This window comes from Pseudorca crassidens, chromosome 10 (genome assembly GCF_039906515.1).
Source record: "Pseudorca crassidens isolate mPseCra1 chromosome 10, mPseCra1.hap1, whole genome shotgun sequence".
NCBI classification, from domain to species: Eukaryota; Metazoa; Chordata; class Mammalia; order Artiodactyla; family Delphinidae; genus Pseudorca; species Pseudorca crassidens.
In genome coordinates this window covers 63,450,973-63,474,812 of record NC_090305.1, presented here as the reverse complement: position 1 = coordinate 63,474,812, position 23,840 = coordinate 63,450,973, and the positions used below count along the sequence as shown (strand labels likewise).

Below are 23,840 nucleotides of genomic sequence, written 5' to 3'. Positions count from 1 at the left end.
CCCACTTCAGACCTAGAGACACATACAGACTGATAGTAAGGGGATGCAAAAAGATATTCCATGCAAATGGAAACCGAAAGAAAGCTGGAGTAGCAATTCTCATATCAGACATAATAGACTTTAAAATAAAGACTATTACAAGAGACAAAGAAGGACACTACATAATGATCAAGGGATCAATCCAAGAAGAAGATATAACAATTGTAAATATTTATGCACCCAACATAGGAGCACCTCAATACATAAGGCAAATACTAACAGCCATAAAAGGGGAAATCGACAGCAACACATTCATAGTAGGGGACTTTAACACCCCACATTCACCAATGGACAGGTGATCCAAAATGAAAATAAATAAGGAAACACAAGCTTTAAATGATACATTAAACAAGATGGACTTAATTGATATTTATAGGACATTCCATCCAAAAACTACAGAATACACATTTTTCTCAAGTGCTCATGGAACATTCTCCAGGATAGATCATATCTTGGGTCACAAATCAAGCCTTGGTAAATTTAGGAAAATTGAAATTGTATCAAGTATCTTTTCCGACCACAACGCCATGAGACTAGATATCAATTACAGGAAAAGATCTGTAAAAAATACAAACACATGGAGGCTAAACAGTACACTACTTAATAACGAAGTGATCACTGAAGAAATCAAAGAGGAAATAAAAAAATACCTAGAAACAAATGACAATGGAGACACGACGACCCAAAACCTATGGGATGCAGCAAAAGCAGTTATAAGAGGGAAGTTTATAGCAATACAAGCCCACCTTAAGAAACAGGAAACATCTCGAATAAACAACCTAACCTTGCACCTCAAGCAACTAGAGAAAGAAGAACAAAAACCCCCCAAAGTTAGCATAAGGAAAGAAATATAAAAATCAGATCAGAAAAAAATGAAAAAGAAATGAAGGAAACAATAGCAAAGATCAATAAAACTAAAAGCTGGTTCTTTGAGAAGATAAACAAAATAGATAAACCATTAGCCAGACTCATCAAGAAAAAAACGGAGAAGACTGAAATCAATAGAATTAGAAATGAAAAAGGAGAAGTAACAACTGACATTGCAGAAATACAAAAGATCATGAGCGATTACTACAAGCAACTCTATGCCAATAAAATGGACAACCTGGAAGAAATGGACAAATTCTTAGAAATGCACAACCTGCCAAGACTGAATCAGGAAGAAATAGAAAATATGAACAGACCAAGCACAAGCACTGAAATTGAAACTGTGATTAAAAATCTTCCAACAAACAAAAGCCCAGGACCAGACGGCTTCACAGGCAAATTCTATCAAACATTTAGAGAAGAGCTAACACCTATCCTTCTCAAACTCTTCCAAAATATAGCAGAGGGAGGAACACTCCCAAATTCATTCTACGAGGCCACCACCACCTTGATACCAAAACCAGACAAGGGTGTCACAAAGAAAGAAAACTACAGGCCAATATCACTGATGAACATAGATGCAAAAATCCTCAACAAAATACTAGCAAACAGAATCCAACAGCACATTAAAAGGATCATACACCAAGATCAAGTGGGGTTTATTCCAGGAATGCAAGGATTCTTCAATATATGCAAATCAATCAATGTGATAAACCATATTAACAAACTGAAGGATTAAAACCATATGATCATCTCAATAGATGCAGAGAAAGCTTTTGACAAAATTCAACACCCATTTATGATAAAAACCCTGCAGAAAGTAGGCATAGAGGGAACTTTCCTCAACATAATAAAGGCCATATATGACAAGCCCACAGCAAACAACATCCTCAGTGGTGAAAAACTGAAAGCATTTCCACTAAGATCAGGAACAAGACAAGGTTGCCCACTCTCACCACTCTTATTCAACATAGTTTTGGAAGTTTCAGCCACAGCAATCAGAGAAGAAAAGGAAATAAACGGAATCCAAATTGGAAAAGAAGAAGTAAAGCTGTCACTGTTTGCAGATGACATGATACTATACATAGAGAATCCTAAAGATGCTATCAGAAAACTACTAGAGCTAATCAATGAATTTGGTAAAGTAGCAGGATACAAAATTAATGCACAGAAATCTCTGGCATTCCTATATACTAATGATGAAAAATCTGAAAGTGAAATCAAGAAAACACTCCCATTTACCATTGCAAGAAAAAGAATAAAATATCTAGGAATAAACCTACCTAAGGAGACAAAAGACCTGTATGCAGAAAATTATAAGACACTGATGAAAGAAATTAAAGATGATACAAATAGATGGAGAGATATACCATGTTCGTGGATTGGAAGAATCAACATTGTGAAAATGACTCTACTACCCAAAGCAATCTATAGATTCAATGCAATCACTGTCAAACTACCACTGGCATTTTTCACAGAACTAGAACAAAAAATTTCACAATTTGTATGGAAACACAAAAGACCCCGAATAGCCAAAGCAATCTTGAGAACGAAAAACGAAGCTGGAGGAATCAGGCTCCCTGACTTCAGACTATATTACAAAGCTACAGTAATCAAGACAGTATGGTACTGGCACAAAAACAGAAAGATAGATCAATGGAACAGGATAGAAAGCCCAGAGATAAACCCACGCACATATGGACACCTTATCTTTGATAAAGGAGGCAGGAATGTACAGTGGAGAAAGGACAGCCTCTTTAATAAGTGGTGCTGGGAAAACTGGACAGGTACATGTAAAAGTACGAGATTAGATCACTCCCTAATACCATACACTAAAATAAGCTCAAAATGGATTAAAGACCTAAACGTAAGGCCAGAAACTATCAAACTCTTAGAGGAAAACATAGGCAGAACACTCTACGACATAAATCACAGCAAGATCCTTTCTGACCCACCTCCTAGAGAAATGGAAATAAAACCAAAAATAAACAAATGGGACCTAATGAAACTTAAAAGCTTTTGCACAGCAAAGGAGACCATAAACAAGACCAAAAGACAACCTCAGAATGGGAGAAAATATTTGCAAATGAAGCAACCGACAAAGGATTAATCTCCAAAATTTACAAGCAGCTCATGCAGCTCAATAACAAAAAAGCAAACAACTCAATCCAAAAATGGGTGAAGACCTAAATAGACATTTCTCCAAAGAAGATATACAGACTGCCAACAAACACATGAAAGAATGCTCAACATCATTAATCATTAGAGAAATGCAAATCAAAACTACAATGAGATATCATCTCACACCAGTCAGAATGGACATCATCAAAAAATCTAGAAACAATAAATGCTGGAGAGGGTGTGGAGAAAAGGGAACACTCTTGCACTGCTGGTGGGAATGTGAATTGGTTCAGCCACTATGGAGAACAGTATGGAGGTTCCTTAAAAAACTACAAATAGAACTACCATATGACCCAGCAATCCCACTACTGGGCATATACCCTGAGAAAACCATAATTCAAAAGGAGTCATGTACCAAAATGTTCATTGCAGCTCTATTTACAATAGCCCAGAGATGGAAACAACCTAAGTGCCCATCATCGGATGAATGGATAAAGATGATGTGGCACATATATACAATGGAATATTACTCAGCCATAAAAAGAAACGAAATTGAGCTATTTGTAATGAGGTGGATGGACCTAGAGTCTGTCACACAGAGTGAAGTAAGTCAGAAAGAGAAAGACAAATACCGTATGCTAACACATATATATGGAATTTAAGAAAAAAAAATGTCATGAACAACCTAGGGGTAAGACATGAATAAAGGCCCAGACCTACTGGAGAATGGACTTGAGGATATGGGGAGGGGGAAGGGTGAGCTGTGACAAAGCGAGAGAGAGGCATGGACATATTTACATTACCAAACGTAAGGTAGATAGCTAGTGGAAAGCAGCCGCATAGCACAGGGAGAGCAGCTCAGTGCTTTGTGACTGCCTGGAGGGGTGGGATGGGGGGGTGGGAGGGAGGGAGACGCAAGAGGGAAGACATATGGGAACATATGTATATGTATAACTGATTCACTTTGTTATAAAGCAGAAACCAACACACCATTGTAAAGCGATTATACCCCAATAAAGATGTTAAAAAAAAAAAGAAAAACCACATAAAAAAAACACATCAAAAAAAAATTCTTTTACTGTATTTTTCAGTTAAATGTAATTGCACTTGTAGGATGAATTTCTAGAAGAGCAACTGCTAAATCACCCTCCAAGGAGATTATACCAATTTATCCTCCCACGAAGTCTCTAAAATGACGGGTTTTCCACATTCTCTGAACACAGTATATTATCAAATTTTTAGATCTTTTCCAATCTGGTAGGTGAAAAATGGAATCTTATTTAAATATGTATTTCCTTCATTATGAATGAGATTAAACACATTTTCATACAATGTAAGCCATTAATTTTCTTTTTCTGTAAGCTGCCTATTTATGTCCTTTGTTCATTTTTTTTCCATTGTGTTTTGGTACTTTTCATATTAACTTGTATGCTCTCTTGGTATATTAAGGAAATTGGCCCTTTGTCATGTGTGTTGCAAATATATTTTCCCATTGTGGTGCTGGGGTACCATGAAGAGACGGGGCAAAACAAGCGTAGTACAACTCAGTTGACTGATAATATAGCTGCATCTAGAAAGGCTGCAATTCTCCAGCCCTCCAGAAGTGACTGAGCTGTTACCTTCTCATTCACAACCGCTCAGCAATGGGATCTAATTGAAGTGCAAGAAAAAGACTCACTGAAGAGTTACCATGGAAACTAGCCCTCCCACAGCATTTAGCATTCAAAAGCTTCTGCAGGCATTCATGTACAACAAATTAGCAAAGAAAGATTTCCAGACTCACAACCCTAATTTTGAATGCAGTTTAAAAGTGTTTGGAGGCATAAAGAATACCTGTGGTTTCTATAGGGAGTTTACCAGGAAAATAATTGTCTTGGGTTCTAGCTTCTGTGCAAGATAATTTGTTGAGATATTCGAGGGTACTTTGTTTTTGCAGCAGTTTTCCCTCCTTCCCCCACCTTCTGCTGATGGTTGCCAGTCCACAGTACTTGCTGATCTCAGGAGTGGTTTGTAATAGCGGTCCTGAAGCTTAAAGACTCCCTCTTGTCTTGCCTTTAAAGAAAGCCCAAGCTCAATGAAGAGCTTAGGCTGCAAATCTAGGTGGGAAAGGGTGTGCAGGGGAAAAAAATCCATACTCTTTGTAGGGCAGAGAGGTCAGTGAAAGCAGGAAGAGAGGTTCTACAAAGAGTAAAGACCTGTGACCACTGTTGAAAGCATCCCGGTTGGTGACAGACCCTGGTCAATGATGGCTGCATATCTTAGAAGGGTGGGGCCCTAGGCACTAGGATTTCCAGCTATAACAAAAACCCCCAGTCCCAGTGGAGGAAAAGAACAGAGGGCTGGCCACTTTCAAAGGACACTGGGCACCTCAGCCCTAACCACTGTGGCCTGAGGATTGTTGGTGCCTCCCCGTATGACTCCTGGTCATTCGTCAGTGACCTAACAGTGGATCAAGGTAGTCAGAGGAGTCTTAATAATAACTGAGGATGACTTTTCCATCATTTTGGCTGTCTGGGAACTCAGAATTATAAATAATTTCAATAAGCTAATATGATATACTTATATGTCAAAGTTTTAGAGTAAAATTCACATACACTGTACTTTTTTGGACTAGTATTTTAGGAAGCCTCAGGCAGTTCAGCTCCTGTACAAAAATTCCACCACAAAAAAGTACATTTGTGGGACTTCCCTGGTGGTCCAGTGGCAAAGAATCTGCCTTCCCATGCAGGGGACGCCAGTTCGATCCCTGGTCTCGGAACTAAGATTCCACATGCCGCAGGGGAACTAAGCCCGCACACTGCAACGAAGAGCCCCCGCAGCGCAACAAAAGATCCCGCATGACGCAACGAAGACCAGACGCAGCCAAGAATAATAAATAAATAAATAAATAAAATTTTAAAGTACATTTGTGATGTAGGTTTAATTTTTTTTGTCCACTTAGTAAATACTTATAAATGCATTCATTTTGCTTTATTTTCTTTTATTCCCGCAATCAATTATGGTTTTTTATGGGAGTGAATAGGCTTTCTAAAAATGTACTTTGATTATGACATTTTATCAGTAGGAAATAAGTACCAAGGATTTTAAGGTCTGACTTGTCACACATTAGAGCCAGTGAGGTTCAAAATCAGGGATGGCTTGGATGGTTCTCTACTGCCCTCCAGTGGGAAAGCTAGACAAGGTCAAAACATTTTTGGAATGGAAGAAACTGGCTTCTCTTCCTAATATTGGCCTGTAAGAACCTAGGGGTAAGACAGGAATAAAGACACAGACCTAGTAGAGAATGGACTTGAGGATATGGGGAGGGGGAAGGGTAAGCTGTAACAAAGCTAGAGAGAGGCATGGACATATATACACTACCAAACGTAAGGTAGATAGCTAGTGGGAAGCAGCCGCATAGCACAGGGAGAGCAGCTCAGTGCTTTTTGACTGCCTGGAGGGGTGGGATAGGGAGGGTGGGAGGGAGGGAGACGCAAGAGGGAAGACATATGGGAACATATGTATATGTATAACTGATTCACTTTGTTATAAAGCAGAAACTAACACACCATTGTAAAGCAATTATACTCCAATAAAGATGTAAAAAAAAAAGAAGTAAAAAGAACTAAAGGATACTTTTTTCCCAGTGTGTTCAGAAATAAGTTAACGTTGAATAAGGAGTCAATCAGTAAAGCCTTCTAAGACTGTATTTAAACCTGAGGATTTGCTGACAAGACATAAACTAGCATACAACTTTTGACATAAACATCTTAAGCATTCGGAGTCTCTATGTTTACTTATATAATATTGCTTCACTTATGCATGTTTATTTAATTATGATCTTGTAGTCTATTATATATCATAACACCCTATTTCTTTAAGGAAGCATTGTTTTAGAGAATCATTAAAGAATTATACGGAAATAATGCAGCTTCTCAATTTCTTCATGAAGTTGGTTGATATCATGACAGGCTTGCTTTACAAAGTTTATTTAGCACTTCCACATTACTTGCATGAGGCTTAAAATTTTATTCTTTTTAAAATTCATCTTTAAAATATCCAAATTAATGCATTAAGCACTAGCAGACCGTAGCAGCTGCAAACCAAGGCGTTGCATGATTGTGTGCTTTTAAACAAATGTTCAAAACATATTAATTCCTCTTAAAGAATTAAAACAGAAAATATTCACGTCTCCCCCCCGATGATGGTAAGTCTGGGGTTTGGTTCAAAGACATACCTGGTCACCTTCACTTCCTTCAGTAAATGGCTTGGTCATGGAGCCAGAAAACATGTATTTAAACATGTGGACAAATCTGTTAAAAGGCCTTATCATTTCATGAATCTTTTTCCAGGCTGTTGAAAACAAGAAAGCAGGCAAGAACAAAAGATAAATTTCAAGCTGGTATGAAAACTTTACAAAGTGATAGAGCCTACATTATATAAAAGAGGAGAAAATCTATCCTGGGAAATTACAACATTTTGGTAATGTTATTATAACATTTTGGCAATGTTTCCTGAGCAAGGTGATGATTAAAAATAATACCTAAAGTATATTGAATATTTCCTACCTACCAGGTACTGTGGTAAGGTTATTTCATAAGAACCATATGAAATAGGTACTGTTATGATTCCATTTTACAGATTTAAAAAACTGAAGATGTAAGAAGTTAATTGACAGGTAACTGACAGAGGGAAGGGTCCCTCCAGAGTAAGATTTAACAAGAACCACTCTGGTTTATTTGTAAGTAGAAGCCTTCTAGAACTCTTATTTACTTTTTAAATCGATTGTATTTTTATTTAATACGTATGTGGATTTTTTTTTCAGGATGTTAAAGTTTTCATGTTGCCTAGGACTTTAAACAGAGGTCTCAAAAACTGAGAAAAATATAGTAGGTGTCAAGGCTTCTTACATTTTGAATAAAGGTACCAATCTTCCTATGGAGGAAATTCTAAGAGACTGATGAAGGAATTCTCCCAGGATAAGCCTCCTGACAGTTACACAAAAAAAGACAAAGAATTAAATGGAGATTGAAGAAGCTGACGATGAGACTATCTTTGTAAAGTTGTGAAAGTGCTGTGACATTTCCCCTCCTCATGGAGAAGGGAGGGTGCATTAGTTATCTATTGCTGCATAACAAATTATCCCACAACAACAAACATTTATTATCTCACACAGTTTCTGCAGTGGCAGGAATTTGGGAGCAGTTTAGCTGAACAGTGCTGCCTCAGAGTTTCTCACCAAGTTGCAGTCAAGATGTCATCTGATTAATTAAGCTGAGGTCACATGCATAGACTCTTGCTATAAGAAGGCTAGAAAAACTGAGTAACTGTCTTTATCACTTTCTGTAAGCAGTGCTCACCACCAAGACACATAGTGGGGAATTCCCCAAACACAGAAAGAGAACTTAAATGATGGACAGCAGAAAACAAAGCCACAAAAATATCAAATGTAAAGTCATCCCTTTGGCTGCCCAACACCAATATAACCACTGCTTTCAATGTTTACACTTCAAAAAAAAGTTGTCACTTAAAATACTGCAACTATCCTTTACACAGTCAAAGATGCACTCACTCTGTCACCCTCCAAAAGAGTCAACCCAATGCTTCATCAATTACCACATCCATCCTCCATTTCTAAGTCTACAACCTCTAGTTGCTATCTTTTCCTCTGCAACTTACTAAATAATGAATTTACCAACAATAGGACACCCCACATATAATAGTGAAGTAAAGGGTAAAGAAAGAAAATAAAAGTTAAAACACTTAAAAGTATACATGATACATCAAGAAAGGAAAGGAAACATGACTGTTCTCATTTCTTCCCCTGATCATGAGAATTTCACTTCCCTTTATGACTTCCTTTTTCCACCAGCTATTCTGTTGTCCCTTTACCTTCAACCAATACCTTCATTTCTAAGGGATCTGAGTGTTTGATGTACCTATCTGTTTAAAGCTATATCAGCAAACCTATTTCTGCTTCATGATCAGGGTTAATTACTTCCACCAAAACCATAACCTTGCTCTTCTTCTCTTTTCTATTCAGTGACACAAAACATGCAAAATGGTGAGGTGGCAGTCCCAGCTCCAAATCAGTAGAACCGTCGTTCAGCCTTATTGGAGGAATTCCTTTCTTTGGTAACAAACCTCTAAACCAGCAGAGTCCAGAATTTCAGAGAATGGCAGTTTAAAAAATTGTAATCGGGGGACATTAGGTATAATATCCCTTTGTTCCTAAATCCACTAATTTTACCTTTGGAAATGTAGTGGTTTTAAAACATATCCACAAATTCTTTGACATTTCTCCCATTTTAAAAAAAGGAGTCTCCTTAGATATAAGCAGCCTTAGTGATTAAGTTCTATGAATTGAAGGTGGTTGAAGTGACACTGCAGGACTTCTACTGTTAGTTTAGAAAAGGCATTACAGTTCCCACCTGGATTTCTCTCTCCTGGCATGCTTGCCCTTGGAACCCAGCTACTATGTTGTGAGGAGCCAAACAGCACTGTGGAAAGGCCATGAGTAGGTGTTCTGCCCACAGATTCACCATCAGTCACCAGACATGTAAAGGAGTGGGCCTTTAGATGATTCCAGCTGCCAACTTTTTAGCTGCCCCAACTGGCATCAAGTGGAAAGTAGAACAGAGATAAGCTGTCCCCACTGAGCCCTGCATAAATTACAGATTTGTAGGCAAAGTAAATGTTGAAGTTGCTTTAAACGACTAAGTTTTGGGGTGGTTATACAGCAGTAGATAACAGGAGCAGGAAGAAAGAGTGCCAAATATTGCACACTAGTTCAAAGCATATACTGCATCCTATAAAACAGCATCAAAAAGGGTTATTTTCCAGAAAGCACCATAACTAAGACTTCAGTAAGACCAGGTGCTTCTTGGTGATAGACTATACAATTAGACCAATGAATTCTATGGGCAACAGCCCATTGCATTGCTTCTTTCATTACAGAGTGAATTTCTTGATCAGAAGCAATATGGTGTCAGACACAATGACAGTGCATAAAGCATTCAGGAAGTTCCCAGATGGTGGTGCTGACAGAGCACAGCAATCAAGGAAAGCAAATTTAAACTTAGTGTATTTCAGAGAGGACAAATAACTACCACTTCCTCGATGACTGGGAGGGCCAATGGAATCCGCTTGCCTCCAAGTGGTTGGCTGGTCCTCCTGGAGCATGAGGCATATCACCAACTCAGGACTGCTCACTGCTGCTAGCAACCTGAACGCTCAGCAGTGGCTTGGTGATCCCATGCACAGCTCCAAACTTGTTATCATCACCATTTCATTCATGAGTCCACTGAGCAATCACTGAGCCTGGAAAAGGAGGCTGAGTTTAATCCACAAAGCTGTTCATTTCATCCATATGATTCTTAAGATTCATTCTGCAAAGTCCATCACCATATCCCTTCCCAAGGCTTCCTTGTCACCAGTTCTCCAATCGTGCTCTTTCCATGTCCTCGACCAACTGGCCAAATAATTAGCCTGGGACCATCAAGACTTATAATTAGTGTCAGGAAAATTTCCTCAGGTCAGACCTTCATCCAGAAAGGTCTAACTGTCCCAGTATAAGAGATGATTTAAACCAGATACTAGAGTGAGCCCCAATTCCTTCAGGATTTGGAATTTAGTCGTCTCTGTCAACATTTTTTTTTTTTTTTTTTTTTTGCCGTGGGTCATGCGGAATCTTATTTCCCGCCCCCGACAGGGAATCAAAACCATGCCCCCTGCAGTGGAAGCTCAAAGTCTTAACCACTGGATCACGAGGTAAGTCCGGCTGTAAACAATTTTAACTAGTATTTTTTGCCTTCTTATAACATCAATTTTTTTTTGGCCGCTGAGTCCTAATCAGGACCGCCAGGGAATTCCCTACCTCTTATTTAAACGAACACTGTGCGCCTCCATAAGATGGGGCCACCTCCTTTGCAAACCTTTCTATTTCTCCTCCTTCCAGGCCAGTTTATAATCCTCCGCCTTTTTTAGGTACTTCATGGCAAATATGCCGGTTCCCTTGGCTGCCCACGAATGTTTGAGGGAGTGGAGGTGGAGTCCATGGCGCCCATCTCCAACATTAATTCTTTCAGCGCTTTTCTTATGCCTACTTGGGCCTCTGAGGAGAACAGCGCAAGCCAGGGTCCAGGCCCACACAGAGCTGGATACAGATTGCTCCCTTGGGTCACAAAGTGGCTCTCTCTCCGCCAGCACTATATGCACGCAACGATTTTTAAGTGCTTTTGTCGCACCACAGGGTCACCGGCCGCAGCGACAAAGAGTCCCTGAGAAAAGCTCCACAATGCCTCGGCCAAAGGGGAAGAGGCGGGACATCCGCCCGGTCCAAGCCACTTCCGGAAATGACGTAGGACTGTCAACATGCAAGATGGCGGCCCATCACCGGCAGAACACGGCAGGGCGGAGGAAAGTACAGGTAGGGACCCCGGCTCCTCGACCTCCCGGGCGTGGCAGGCATCCCCGGGCCCACCTCCAGCGAGCAGATACCTCGGGCCGCGGTCGGCCGGGGTAGCGGCTTGGGGCGAGCGGGACGGGGTGCGGCCGGCGGCTAGGGGTGGGGCTGCGGCTCTAACGGCTTGAGGAAGGGGCGGGGGGCGGCTGACTGGACCCGCCGGGGCCCCGTCCCGGGACCCTTGGGCCCGCGGTTGGGAGCCTGGGGTTGCCGGTCGTCCACTGTTTCGTAGGCTTGGGCTTGCGTGGTCGGGCTGGGTTCGTTCCCCGCCCATCTGCCTCCCTTCCCTTGCCTGTCTCCCAAGCGCTGTGGCCAGCGGCGTCGGAGCGGAGGCCTGCGGGAGCTTCCCCGCGGGGCGGGCAGCGGAGTGAGTGGGCCCGTGCGGGGGCGTGGCGGGGCTGCGGCTGGGCTGCGGAGCCCTGCAGGGTTTTTGAGCAGGGGTCTGCATGTGGGAGCCCCCTGCCTCCTTTTATGCGGGAGCTTCCCCCCACCCGCAAGGTGGAAATGACGTGGGAGTATGCTTGTGTTAGTGGGGGAATTATAATTTTCATTGTTTTGGAATTTAATTTCGTCTTCACCATTTCTTCTTCAGAGTGCATCCTTGAATCTTTCTTTCTGTTTCTCTAATGTATTATTCAAGGGTAAAGAGTTACCTAACCCGCCCGTGTGTGCTTTATGCCTTCGTGAATCCAGTTTTGTTTTGGGTACGTTTAAGCGTTATTGCTTTCTATTATTTTCAACGATCTGAGGAGTAAAAGCCCTATTACAGGTGTTTACCTGCAGGTATGTTGTATGTAGTGGTGACAGTACGGTGCACTTATTAAACATTTACTGAGCACTTAGTTTAGGCCCCAAAATGTGCAAAGAATTGAGAGAGTACAGGAATAAGTAACACCCAAGCTTTCTTTATAAAACACAGCATTATATATAGTTCTACAGGTTGAAATCAGCCAGTGTTTAATAGGTAGTCCGGACAAGGGGTTCCTTCATTGAGGAAATGGCTGTAGGTCATAAAGTCTTCTGGCCAGTTCACTTCTTTGTTTTATTGATCTCATTGATCAGTACAGTGTCCTAGGCACTCACTTAGATGTTTGTTGAATTGAGTGACATTAATAAGAATCTAAAATAGCATACCTTGTTAGTGATTTTTAAGTGCATCAGTGATGGGATTTAAGTAACCCCAGCATCCAAGTCAGGTGAGAATGTCTGTTCCTGACTAAAATGTAACTCAAAATTGTAACTTGATTATATTCTAGACACTAGAGTGGTAGGTACCTTCCTTAGGGTAGTAAGGAGAGTTAATCAAGTGTCTTAGTTTCTTGCATTTAGACTTAAAAGTCAATATAAAAGTACTGGATGGGGGAAATGTAAATTAGCTGCAGCTTGTGTGGAAAAACTGAGTGTTTTAATAAGCTGAATATGAGCCATTGTATGCAGGATGAGGAAGATGATCATTTCACTCTTCACTGATCAGAGTACAAAACTAGAGTTTGGGGATCAGCACTTAGCACCTTGTTCTTAATAGGTATAGCAATCAGATTGGTGAAGTGACTTGAAGCTATTTCCTAGGAAGAGCATTCAGAAGAACCATCTAAGATCAGTCTGCTGAAGAGAAGATTCAATGAGTCTTGTTAGCTGCTTTCAGAATTTGTCTTTAAGGTGTAGAACCAGTATGAGAAGCCACAGAGATTGATTTTATCTCAACACAAGGGAGAACTTTTGTTTATGGAAGTGTTTTTTAAACTAGTGCATGTTCATTGCAAAAAGAAAAAACCCCACAAACAAAAGTGTAAATGATAATTGTCTTCCACTCGTCAAAGAAAACTGCTTTGAAGACTGTGAGATATAATCCTAGCTAAGGGTTTTTCACTGAGAGCCCTATTGACATCTTGGGCTGGATAATTCTTAATTGTGGGAGGACTGTTGTTTTCCATCATCCTGCCTTCCCACTAGACACTGGCACCTTCCCAGTTGTGACAACGAAAATTGACTCTAGACATTTTCAGATGTCCCCTGGAGGGCAGAGTTGTTGCTGGTTGAAAACTAATGTTCTGTACTTCTTCGTGTGTGTACCCGACTTAGGTGATTTTTTTACTCTAAGTGGAGTCATGGTATTCACTGTTTCGTGTCTTCCTGTTTGTCAGATTTGTAAATACACATTTCCTTTGACCCAGCAATTCCTTGTCTAAAAAATTGTTTTACAAAAGTACATATGCAGGGCTTCCCTGGTGGCGCAGTGGTTGAGAGTCTGCCTGCCGGTGCAGGGGAGACGGGTTCGTGCCTAGGTCCGGGAAGATCCCACATGCCGCACAGCGGCTGGGCCCGAGAGCCATGGCTGCGCTGAGCCTGCGCGTCCGGAGCCTGTGCTCTGCAACGGGAGAGGCCACAACAGTAAGAGGCCCACAGACCACAAAAAAAAAAAAAAAAAAAGTATGTATGCATATATCTTTCTCTCATTATGCAAGGGTGTTTATTATAGGAATGCTGTCATTGTGAAAAGCAAAAATCTAAATGTTTATCAGTAGTAAATTGGCAGATAAGTTAGGTACATTCATATAGTAGATTAGTTTGTAATTAAAAGATAAGCTAGATGTATATTATTAAAAAGGAAAGGTGTCCAGAAGTCAAAATAGGAAATCAACATAGCATGGTCCCATTTCCACAAAGGAAATAAGGCATTTTCAAAGTCTGGAAGGATATCAACAGTGATTATCTCTGGAGTATTACATTATGTGATTATTGGTAAGGTGGGAAACAGAATATCTTTTACTTTAAAATAATGAACCTTTATATTTTTTAACTTTTTACAACATTCTTTGCTCTTATAAATTAAAAAAAAAATCTTTCCATTTTGGAAAAAATATATATGGCTACAGTAATTTATTTTGCCTCTTGGCTGTCTGTTTCTTGTACTAAGAGGCAGTAGCCCTGAGCTCCGTTATCAAATAGTAGGCCAGAAAGAACCGTTGAGACTTATAATATTGATAAATAACCAGTGGAGAAGGGTCCAAGCATACTACTTATTAATTATAGACACAATGAAGAATGAGCACATGTCCTACCATCTTAAACTTCTAAGGAGACTGGAGGTGAGTATGTGGAGGAGGGGTGGATTTGTGATTGTCCGAAACATGATCAGACAAATGTGTGAATTTAAATATATGATGCAGCTCTCTCCTGGTAATCAGGATATCACAGCAAGGCTTTTCAGTCCCTGGCAATCCCTTTAATGTGATGATTTTCCAACAACCTGGGTTTGTTGGTTGACTGTCTGTCTCCATCTTTCCTTCAGCTGTGGCCTCTTTTCCTTACTTGCTTCAGAACTCTTGGAATGAGGTTGGACAAAAGTTACTAGTGTTCGTGGTTTAGGAGCAATAACCATGCCCTAGTACTCAGTGTTGGTCCAAGAATGTAAATACTTGGTCTTTCATAACAAGATGATTCTTTTGGTTGGAAATGACCCCAAATCCAACATAACCGGGTTCACACAATAAACATATGTATTGGCTCATATAAATGATAACTCAAGAGGTGGTTCTAGCTTCACGCAAATCTTGAACCAGCAGATTCACTGTGACTCTCTACCCTGAGGAGTGATGTAAAGTCACCTTTACCATTGGGCTGCCTCCAAGTTGTCCTCTCCTATTCCCAAACTCCTAGATCTAGGTCTTCCCTCTTGGTGGCATGGTGGCTGCACCTGTTCTAGACCTCAAATCCTTTCCCCATACTATCCATGGTAACAGTCTCTTAAATAGTCCCTACACAATTTCTTCTGGCATTTGCTTGCTTTGAGGAAGATATTGGGGAGCAGTGGGGAATATAGAGGCAACCAACAAATGTCTGTTCTACCAGTACTAATCCCCTTTCCCTGCCAAATATTTAGTTATTCTAGACCTAGTCAGAGCTCAGCGTGGTCTTTACTCCTCATTCTGAGCCCCAATTCTGGATTGTTTAATCTTCAAGACTTTCTTAAGGTAGCAGTAGGATGATGCCAAATCCTGGTTTCTCAAGGAAAGACCCTTATAAATTAGCCATATGTCCAAGGTAAGTTACTTTTTATATAGGATGGGTAATAAAAAATTCAGTGCCAATATGATATCCAGTGGAACAGGGGTCAGTAAACTTTTTCTCTAAAGGGCCAGGTGTTAATATTTTAGGCTTTGCAGGCCATTCTCCTGTTTGGTAACCACTCAACTCTGCCATTATAACATGGAACCAGCAATAGGACAATATCGAAATGAATAGGTGTGGCTGTGTTCCATTAAAACTTTGTTTACAAAACAGACTTTGTTCTGGATTTGGCCCTTGGGTGGGTTTTTACTAACCTCTGTAGAAGTTTTTTACTAACCCCTGACTAAGAGAAGTCAGGCTAGAAATTGTCCTATTTTTATTTGCAAGACTACTTTTTAGAATACTTTTTAAAATCAGCACTCTCGAAACATAGGGACAAGCAGAAAGTCATGGTCCACGAGGTTGAACAGGAAAAACACATGTAAGAATTATTCATATTTGGCCAATTTTTCTTGGCCAAATTTAGCCTGATGTAGCCTGAGAGCTAGAAGTAGCCTTACACAAAAGAGCTGTGTGGTTCTCTTTATAAGGTGTTACAGAACAGGCAAAAGTAATCTATGGTGAAAAGGGTCAGTTCTAGATTGTCTGGGGGTGGGGTGTAGAGGTTGGGAAGAGGATGAGGGAACTTTCTAGGGTGGTGATGTATATATCTTGGTAGAATTTTGTATTACACAGGTGTATTAATTTGTCAGACGTATCTATGTATGCTTAAGATGTGTACATTTCACTAAATGTAAATCTTACCTTTGAAAAAGGAGCCATAAATAAATAATGAACTCTGGTCAATGATATACATGCTGAAGTACTTAGGAGGAAATACTATTAATGATGCACAACTTAATTTGAAAGCCATTGAAAAATGATATGGATCAAATGGATGGGTATGTTCAAATGGATAGAAAATGTTCATTGTAGAATATATCCATATGGATATATGGATGTTTGCTGTGTAATTCTTCCAACGTTTATATGTTCTCTAAATTTTTCATAATACGATGTTGGGGGAAAAATAACCTTTAAATGTCAAAAAATGATTAATGATAAGCAGCAGAGGAGGGAAAGTGAAATTTTTTTGTGGTGGTCAGAGAAAGCCTTGCTCAGAAGCTTGACTTTTGAGTAAGAATCTAACAGAAATGAGATTGTTACTTGGGGGAAGAGCATTCCAGTGAGAATATCAAATGCAAAGGTCCTGAGGTGGGAATGTACCTGGCCTATTTGTGGAATAATAAAGTTGCCATTGTGGTTGCCATGGAGTGAGTGAGGGGAAGGGAGTAGGAGCTGAAATCAGAGAGGTAACTGCAGACCAAATCATGTAGAGCACTACAGGCCATAGTAGGGCTTTGGCTTTTACTCCTGAGTGAGGTAGGAAGCATTTGGTGGATTTTGCGCAGAAGAAATGTGTTTTCTCAGGATCACCTGACTGCAGGTGAGCAAGGGCAGAGCAGAGAGACCAGTAGCTATTTAAGAAATCCAGGTGCTATATGATAGTGGCTCCACCCAAGGTGGTGAAAATGGGTTGAATTCTGGATGACAAAACTGGCTGACAGGATGTGAGATGAGAGAAGTTGAAGTAAGCCTGGCCCTAAGGTTTTGGGCCTGAGCAACTGGAAGAATGGAGTTGCCATTAACGTCATCAATGAGGAAGACAGGAAAAGCTCATTTGGAGAGGACTGTCAGGAGCTCGGTTCGGGACATGCCGTGATTAAGATGTCTATTAGACATCCAAGTGGAAATGAGTTAATGCACACCTCGGGGAAGCCTGGGGGAATAGCCCAGAGTGTCCTCTTTGTGAGCCTGAAATGCTTTTAAGTCTCCTTTCTTTTCTTAAAAATATTGTGATTCTGTAATATATCCATATTTGTTTTCATACAAAAAATTGTTACTGTGGTAGGCAGAATGCCCGCCCCCCACCACTGCCAAATGTCCATGCCCTAATCCCTGGAATTTATGCATATGTTATGGTTACATGATAAAAAGGATTTTGCAGCTGTAATTAATGTTACAGACCTTGAAATAGGAGGATTATCCTGGATTATCCCAGTGGGCCCAATCTAATCATGTGAGCCCTTAAAAAGTAGAGAACTTTCTCCGCTGGAGGACCAAGTCAGAAAAATGTGAGACATGAGGGCGGCCCTTCTGTTGCAGGAGAAGGCACATAGAAAGCATGAAGATTGCAGGCAGCCTCCAGGAGCAAGGATGAATCCCTGGCTGAAAGCCAGCAAGGAAACAGGGCCCTCGGGCCTACAACTTCAGGGAGCTGAATTCAGCCACCAACCTGAATGAGCTTGGGAGCAGGCTTTCCTAGCGTAACCTAACTGGATATTGCTGCTGGGGGAAATACCCTGTCATTTTTCTCCCTGTCAGAGTCCCTTTAACTGTCTCTTCCAAATGCATACTTCGTACTGAAGGTCTGGCTTCTGGCTTCCCATCTCTTGCAGAGTCCTTATAGTACCTTCTCTTCCTTCCCCCCCACTCCTTTTTTTTTAAGCAAATCAAGGCAGAAATGAGTCCTCATCTTCTCTGCCTTTGCCTGTACTCTTGACTTTGCCTAAATGAAGTTTTTCCAGGACTTTGTTCACTCATTTATTGCTTCTGTGTCCAGCACCTTCTACTCTTCTTTTTCTTTTACTTCCATCTCTTCTGCCTGCAAAGCTTGCCTGTATCTTGAGAAAAAAACTTCACTTACTGTCTTTCCCCCACTAGAATGAAAGCTCCAGGAGGGCTTCTGTGCTCACTACTGTATCCTCAGCATTTAGAATAGAGCCTGGCAACTGGTGGATGCTTAATCAGTATTTGTTGAAAGACCTGAATCCTATTTTTCTTCTGTCTACAGCCAGTTTTTTTTCTTTAACAAGTTTTTAATGTGATATGTCTTGGAATATATCATTGTATGTAATTTATTCTTTAATGACTACGTAGAATGGATGGACCATAATTGACCTAGCCATTTTCTTATTGAAGTTATTGTTCCTATTTTGTCCATCATGCTAAAATTTACAAAAAAAATTAATAGCAGAGTTATGAAATAGTAAAGGAAGTCTTACAAAAGTAAGCAAAAAGACAGAGATAGATAGTATAGAATGCATAAAAGATGAAGGATCAGTTTGAAAGTTCCAACATCTGACTGATGAGAGTTTAAGAAGGAGCAAAGAAAACAGAGATGGTTATTAATGAATTGATGTAAGATTTCCCAGAGCTGAAAGTTTCTAGATTGAAAGGGCTTTCAAAGTACACAGCAAAATTAATGATAAAATGACCAAAAATTATCATGATAAAGAACCCCCCCAAAAAAATACCCCACCAAGTAAAAAGAGAAGATCCTAAAATCTTGGGCTGTATAGGTGGTGGTGCGGGAGAGAATGAAAATGGGATCACCTTAAAGTTGAGTGAAACAGAATTGGCATTGAATTCAGTGGCAGCACTGGATGCTAGAGGAAATTAGAGTAGTGCTTTCAAAAGCTGAGTTTTTTTCTACATGGACTTCTTTATCCTGCCAAATCAAGTGTCAAGGTAATGACCTTTTCAGACATGCAAGCGCTAAGTCACCTCCCATGTACCTTCTTCTATGTTAGTTTCTTAAGGTCCTGGGGATGTACTTCTATCGTCCTGGGAAGTGAGCAAGGAAAAGAGACATTGGAATTCAGGAAACAATGGCTCTAACCCAGAAAAGCAGTAAAGGGAAGCACCAAAGGTGACAACTGTGCCAGCAGACCGAGAGGGCAGCCAGCCCAGATTAGAGTGAGAATGTGGGAGATTCTGAGGGGGAAGCCTTGTGGAAAAGTGGGGGTTGGAGGTGGGTTCTTGCTGGACTATGTAATATGCTGCAGTAATTCAAGAAAATCGAAGTTAAAGTAGCGGGAGCCATTGAAGGAAAGAAGGAACTCTAGGGAAAATGAAGAGCTCTCTGAGGAAGGAAATGTATTCATAATATAGTACTTGGCTAGTCAGTAGATAGCAATTACAGTCCAACAGTGTAGCACAGATTATTTAATCAACCAAAAACAGTGATAGATCTATCGATATCAGAAGAGTAGAGGGAAGAATTACTGAGGCAAGTTTCAGAGCTACATCCTAACCTACCATAGCTTGAGTAAATAGGCGATGTCTAAAATGGATAAGGATAAGCACAATATTTCGAGAAATGCAGTAGCTATCTAATAGAAACAACCAAGAGTTGAAATTAATTACCTCTAAGGATTAAGACTGGGTATGGGGAGTCTTAACCAGACAGTAGGGAGATGGTTTTTCTTTATTGTCTTTCAGTACTATTTGATTTTCTGAATACAGGCAAGAATTAGTTGGATAAGAATTAAATTATAAATTCAAAAAACTAAGTAATATATGCCTATTATAAAACATTCATACTGTATTAAAAAGGCATGAGTGAGTGACAGTCACCATAATTCCATCACTCAGGAATAACTACTGGTAGTTTTATACATGTATATCCTTCTAAACTTGTGTGTTTATTTTTAAATATATGTATATTTAATATTATGCAACATTTTTACAGTAATGATTATTATACACTACTGTGTTAGACCATGCATACTTCACTTAAATATACCCTGGGTTTCTTCCCATATTAATCAGTCTAGAGTTACACCAACATTTTTAATGATTAAATAGTATTCTCTTTTATAGATGTGTGTGCCAAAATTTACCCAACTAGGTTGGATACTTCTAGTTTTTTGCTGTTTTTTTTGGGGGGGTGGTGGTGTTGGTTGGTTTTTTTTTTTTTTTTTGCGGTACGCGGGCCTCTCACTGTTGTGGCCTCTCCTGTTGCGGAGCACAGGCTCCGGACATGCAGGCTCAGCAGCCATGGCTCACGGGCCCAACCACTCTGCGGCATGTGGGATCTTCCCGGAGCGGGGCACGAACCCGTGTCCCCTGCATCGGCAGGCGGACTCTGAACCACTGCGCCACCAGGGAAGCCCTATTTGCTGTTTTTAATCTCACATCTGTAATAGATGCCCTTAAAGAGGTTGGTCCAAACTTTTTTTGCTGAGAATTCCTTGCCACCTGGAATGAGGACTGACAATCATGTTGTTATTCTCTGACCCTTTCCCACTGGGCCAATCAGATCATCTCCCAGAAATTTGAAAATCAAGATTCATATATGCTACCTCATCTTCGTTAAATAGGAAATGTACTGAGAAAAGCTGATAAGGAGCCTTGAAGCCCCAGAGGAAGAGGCATTAAGAGAGACTGAAACTAACATTGAAGCCAGCTTGTTTCCTGATGGTTTTTCAGTATCTGATTCATGCAAAAAATGTTTATGAGATGTCTTTTGTATGCCAGATACTATATTAAGGATACTGTGGTAGGAGGAACAAGGCAGACAAGTTCCTTGCCCTCTTGCCCCTTTTATTCTAATGGAGAAGATATAGCAAAAAAGATAAATATGCAGCGTGGTAAGAACTGTAGAAGAAATGGAGTAGGGGAGGTGATAGGGGAAGGAGATCAGGGAAGGCCTTTTAGAGGAGATTACTTTTCTGCTAAGACCTGGAGTGTGAGGGTGAGGGTGAGTCAGCCAAGATGAAAGCTGGGAGAATAGTATTCTTGTGGGGATTGGAGAGGTGAGGAATCTTCTTGGCACAGGGAAAAGTAAATCTGAAGGCCCTAGGATGGGAAAGAACTTGATGTGTTTGAGGAACAGGAAGGAGTTTAGTGTGACTGTCGTCAAAGAGCACAGGGGAAGTTAGTTTGAGGTGAGTGTGAGTTTGCAGGGTAGAACCAAAGCATATGAGGAATTTGGACTTGACTTTAAATGCAGTGAAAAGCTTAAGTAGAGAAGTGCCATGATTTTATTTTTAAAATGTCTCTTATGAGTCATGATTGAATTTCCTGCCCTTGAGCTCTGTTAGATATCCTTGTTAAATTCTCATCTTAAATTCTCCATTTTTAAAAGTATTTAAGCTTGTTTGAGTAGATTTCAGTTACAGTTACTTGCACCGAAAGGCCGGGTTAAAACAACATCCTTGTCTTTGTGTATACAACCCTGGCCCTTTTCACATCTTTTATTATTTATGTGTTTGTTGGCCATTTTCTTTTCTTTAAAAAAAATTTCCTCTTCGTGATCTCTGTTTCTCCTTCTGTTGGAGAGGTTGACTTTTTCTGTTGTTATCTAAGGAATCTTTGTATGTTGTCAAGAGTAAACTCTTGTCTTTTGTATTCATTTTTTCCCCAGTTAGGTGTTTGCCTTGTAACCTTGCTCATGTTATTTTTTTGACATTCAGAAGTTTGCTTTGTTTTAAATAACAGCTTTAATGAGATAAAATTCACATAAATTTACCTTTTTAAAGTATACAACTCAGTGATTCTTAATATATTTGCAAAGTGCATTGACCACCTAATTCCAGAACATCACCCCCAAAAAGAAATCCTGTACACCATAGTAGTCATTCCCCATTCTCCTCTTCCCCAAGCCCCTGGAAACCATTAATCTACTGTCTGGATTTTTCAGTTGATGGACATTTGAGTTGTTTCCATTTTTTGGCTATTGTGAATAATGCTGCTGTGAACATTTGTGTATGTATAGAAAGTTTTGGCTTGTGTTTGGTCAGATCAGCGTTGCCCTTTTCTTTTTCAAAGATTGTGGTCTTTCTTGTCACGTTAGCAGAGCCTTCTCTATGTAGAGACTATGTAAATACTTGCAAGTATTTTCATGATTAGGTTATTAAATTTCAATCTTTAGTCCATATGAAAATTCATTTTGGTTTAAGATTTGGAGAGAGGATATTATTTTTTGCAATAGAACCACTAGATGTTCCTAGATAATTTATTAAATAATTTATCATGCCCTCATTGTTTCAAAATCTGTTCATATCAAAATAAAAAATGTATAATGGGAAAATATGTTTCTGAATTTTGTTTTATTTCATTGATCCTTTTATATATTCATATTGTGGTCCTCCTTTGTAATTCTGGTAGCTTTATAATACCTTTTAAGATATTTAAAGAATATCCCTTCATTTAAAAAAGTGACTGGGTAGTCCCCTCAAAGCATTGTACTATTGGTATATATTTTGTCAACTTCTAGAAAGAAATCCAGTGAGACTCTGACCACAGTTGGGTTAAAATCACAAAGTTAGGAAAAAATTGTTTATTTTGGATCTTCCTGTACTACCTTCCTTTACTACTTCCTGTAGTACTTCCTGTACTAATATGGTATGTCTCCTTTATTCAAGTTTTCTTTTATGTACCTTGTCCTGTTGATTATGTATCTTCTTTGCAAAATGAATTTCTAGATATTTATTTTTGTTGCTATTGTAAATAGGGTCCCCTTTCCCCCATTATATCTTAACTGGTTATTTCATTAGAATAGAAAAGTTTTGCTTTTGGCTGCCAGCCAGCTTGTTGAGTTTTTCTTAATTGTAATTGCTTTTGGTTGATTCTCTTGAGTTTTCTCATGGAGCAGACAGAGGTTATCAACCATAATAGAGTAGGGAAAAGTTCTCTGAAAGAAAAGTTTAGTGTGTTATTGGAGAGCAAAACCGCATTTTGCTTAGCAGGTCAGAGAAGGTCTTTGAGGAAGCATCATTTCAACAGAAATCTAAAGACTGCAGTAGGAGTTAGCCAGACAGAGTGGGAGGAAGAGCTTCTAGACAGAGGGGACCAGCACATGTGCCCGTCTGGAGGCACAGTGTGTGCAAGGAGTGGGAGCAGTGAGCAAGGATGAGGGGCAGGAGAGGCACTTGAGGAGTCCAGATCCAATCCTGAGTCTAGTGGAGTAAGCAGCCAGAGGGGTTTTTGAACAGGGAGCGATATTCCTATTTACATTTTTTAAAGATATTTCTATTCATGTGTTAAAGATTCATCCAGCTGCTTTGTGGAAAATGGATTAAAGACAAACAAGGGTAGGGGAGAAAGTCCAGTTAGGAGATATTTGCAGTGGTTTAGCCTCAAACTTGCTTATCTTGGTCTAGGCTATTATTAATGTCACTCTTCTCTCCTCAGCCCTTCAGTCTCTATAGAGTAAAATAAAGTTTTTATTGGATTCGGAAATAAGTTTTATATTAGAAAACATGGGATTTTGAATTTCAGATTGGCCACTAGAAGGCTACATTTTATTATCACATGTTTGTAGCTTCATAAACAGCCAATCTTGACATATTTGTCAGGTTTCCTATGTTATTCGAGATGAAGTGGAGAAGTACAACCGAAATGGGGTCAATGCCCTGCAGCTGGACCCAGCACTAAACAGACTTTTCACGGCAGGTCGAGACTCCATCATAAGAATATGGAGTGTCAGTCAGCACAAGGTAAGTCAGGGATTGAGTTTATATTTTAAATCTAT

The 23,840-nt window shown here is 39.9% G+C and overlaps 2 protein-coding genes across 11 annotated transcripts in view; one reads left to right on the top strand and one right to left on the bottom strand.

The window, feature by feature from the left end:
- Window positions 1-11,324, bottom strand: part of SCN11A (sodium voltage-gated channel alpha subunit 11) — a 129,373-nt gene extending 118,049 nt beyond the window's left edge. For 6 of the 8 annotated variants that reach the window (XM_067754029.1, XM_067754028.1, XM_067754025.1 and 3 more), the window contains exons 1-2: window positions 10,116-11,324; window positions 7,244-7,359 (exon numbers count right to left, since the gene is read on the bottom strand). The gene's annotated coding sequence lies outside the window, so the exon portion shown is untranslated. Of the gene's footprint in view, window positions 1-7,243; window positions 7,360-9,437; window positions 9,669-10,115 lie in introns of all 8 variants that reach the window. The other 2 variants (XM_067754026.1, XM_067754022.1) reach the window with 2 other exon arrangements.
- WDR48 (WD repeat domain 48) overlaps window positions 11,309-23,840 on the top strand; it is a 43,745-nt gene continuing 31,213 nt past the window's right edge. The window contains exons 1-2 of one of the 3 annotated variants that reach the window (XM_067754038.1): window positions 11,309-11,434; window positions 23,665-23,805. In XM_067754038.1, the coding sequence (XP_067610139.1) occupies window positions 11,387-11,434; window positions 23,665-23,805 (189 nt within the window). In that variant the 5' untranslated portion in view covers window positions 11,309-11,386. Of the gene's footprint in view, window positions 11,435-12,073; window positions 12,175-23,664; window positions 23,806-23,840 lie in introns of those variants that run through there. The other 2 variants (XM_067754040.1, XM_067754039.1) reach the window with 2 other exon arrangements.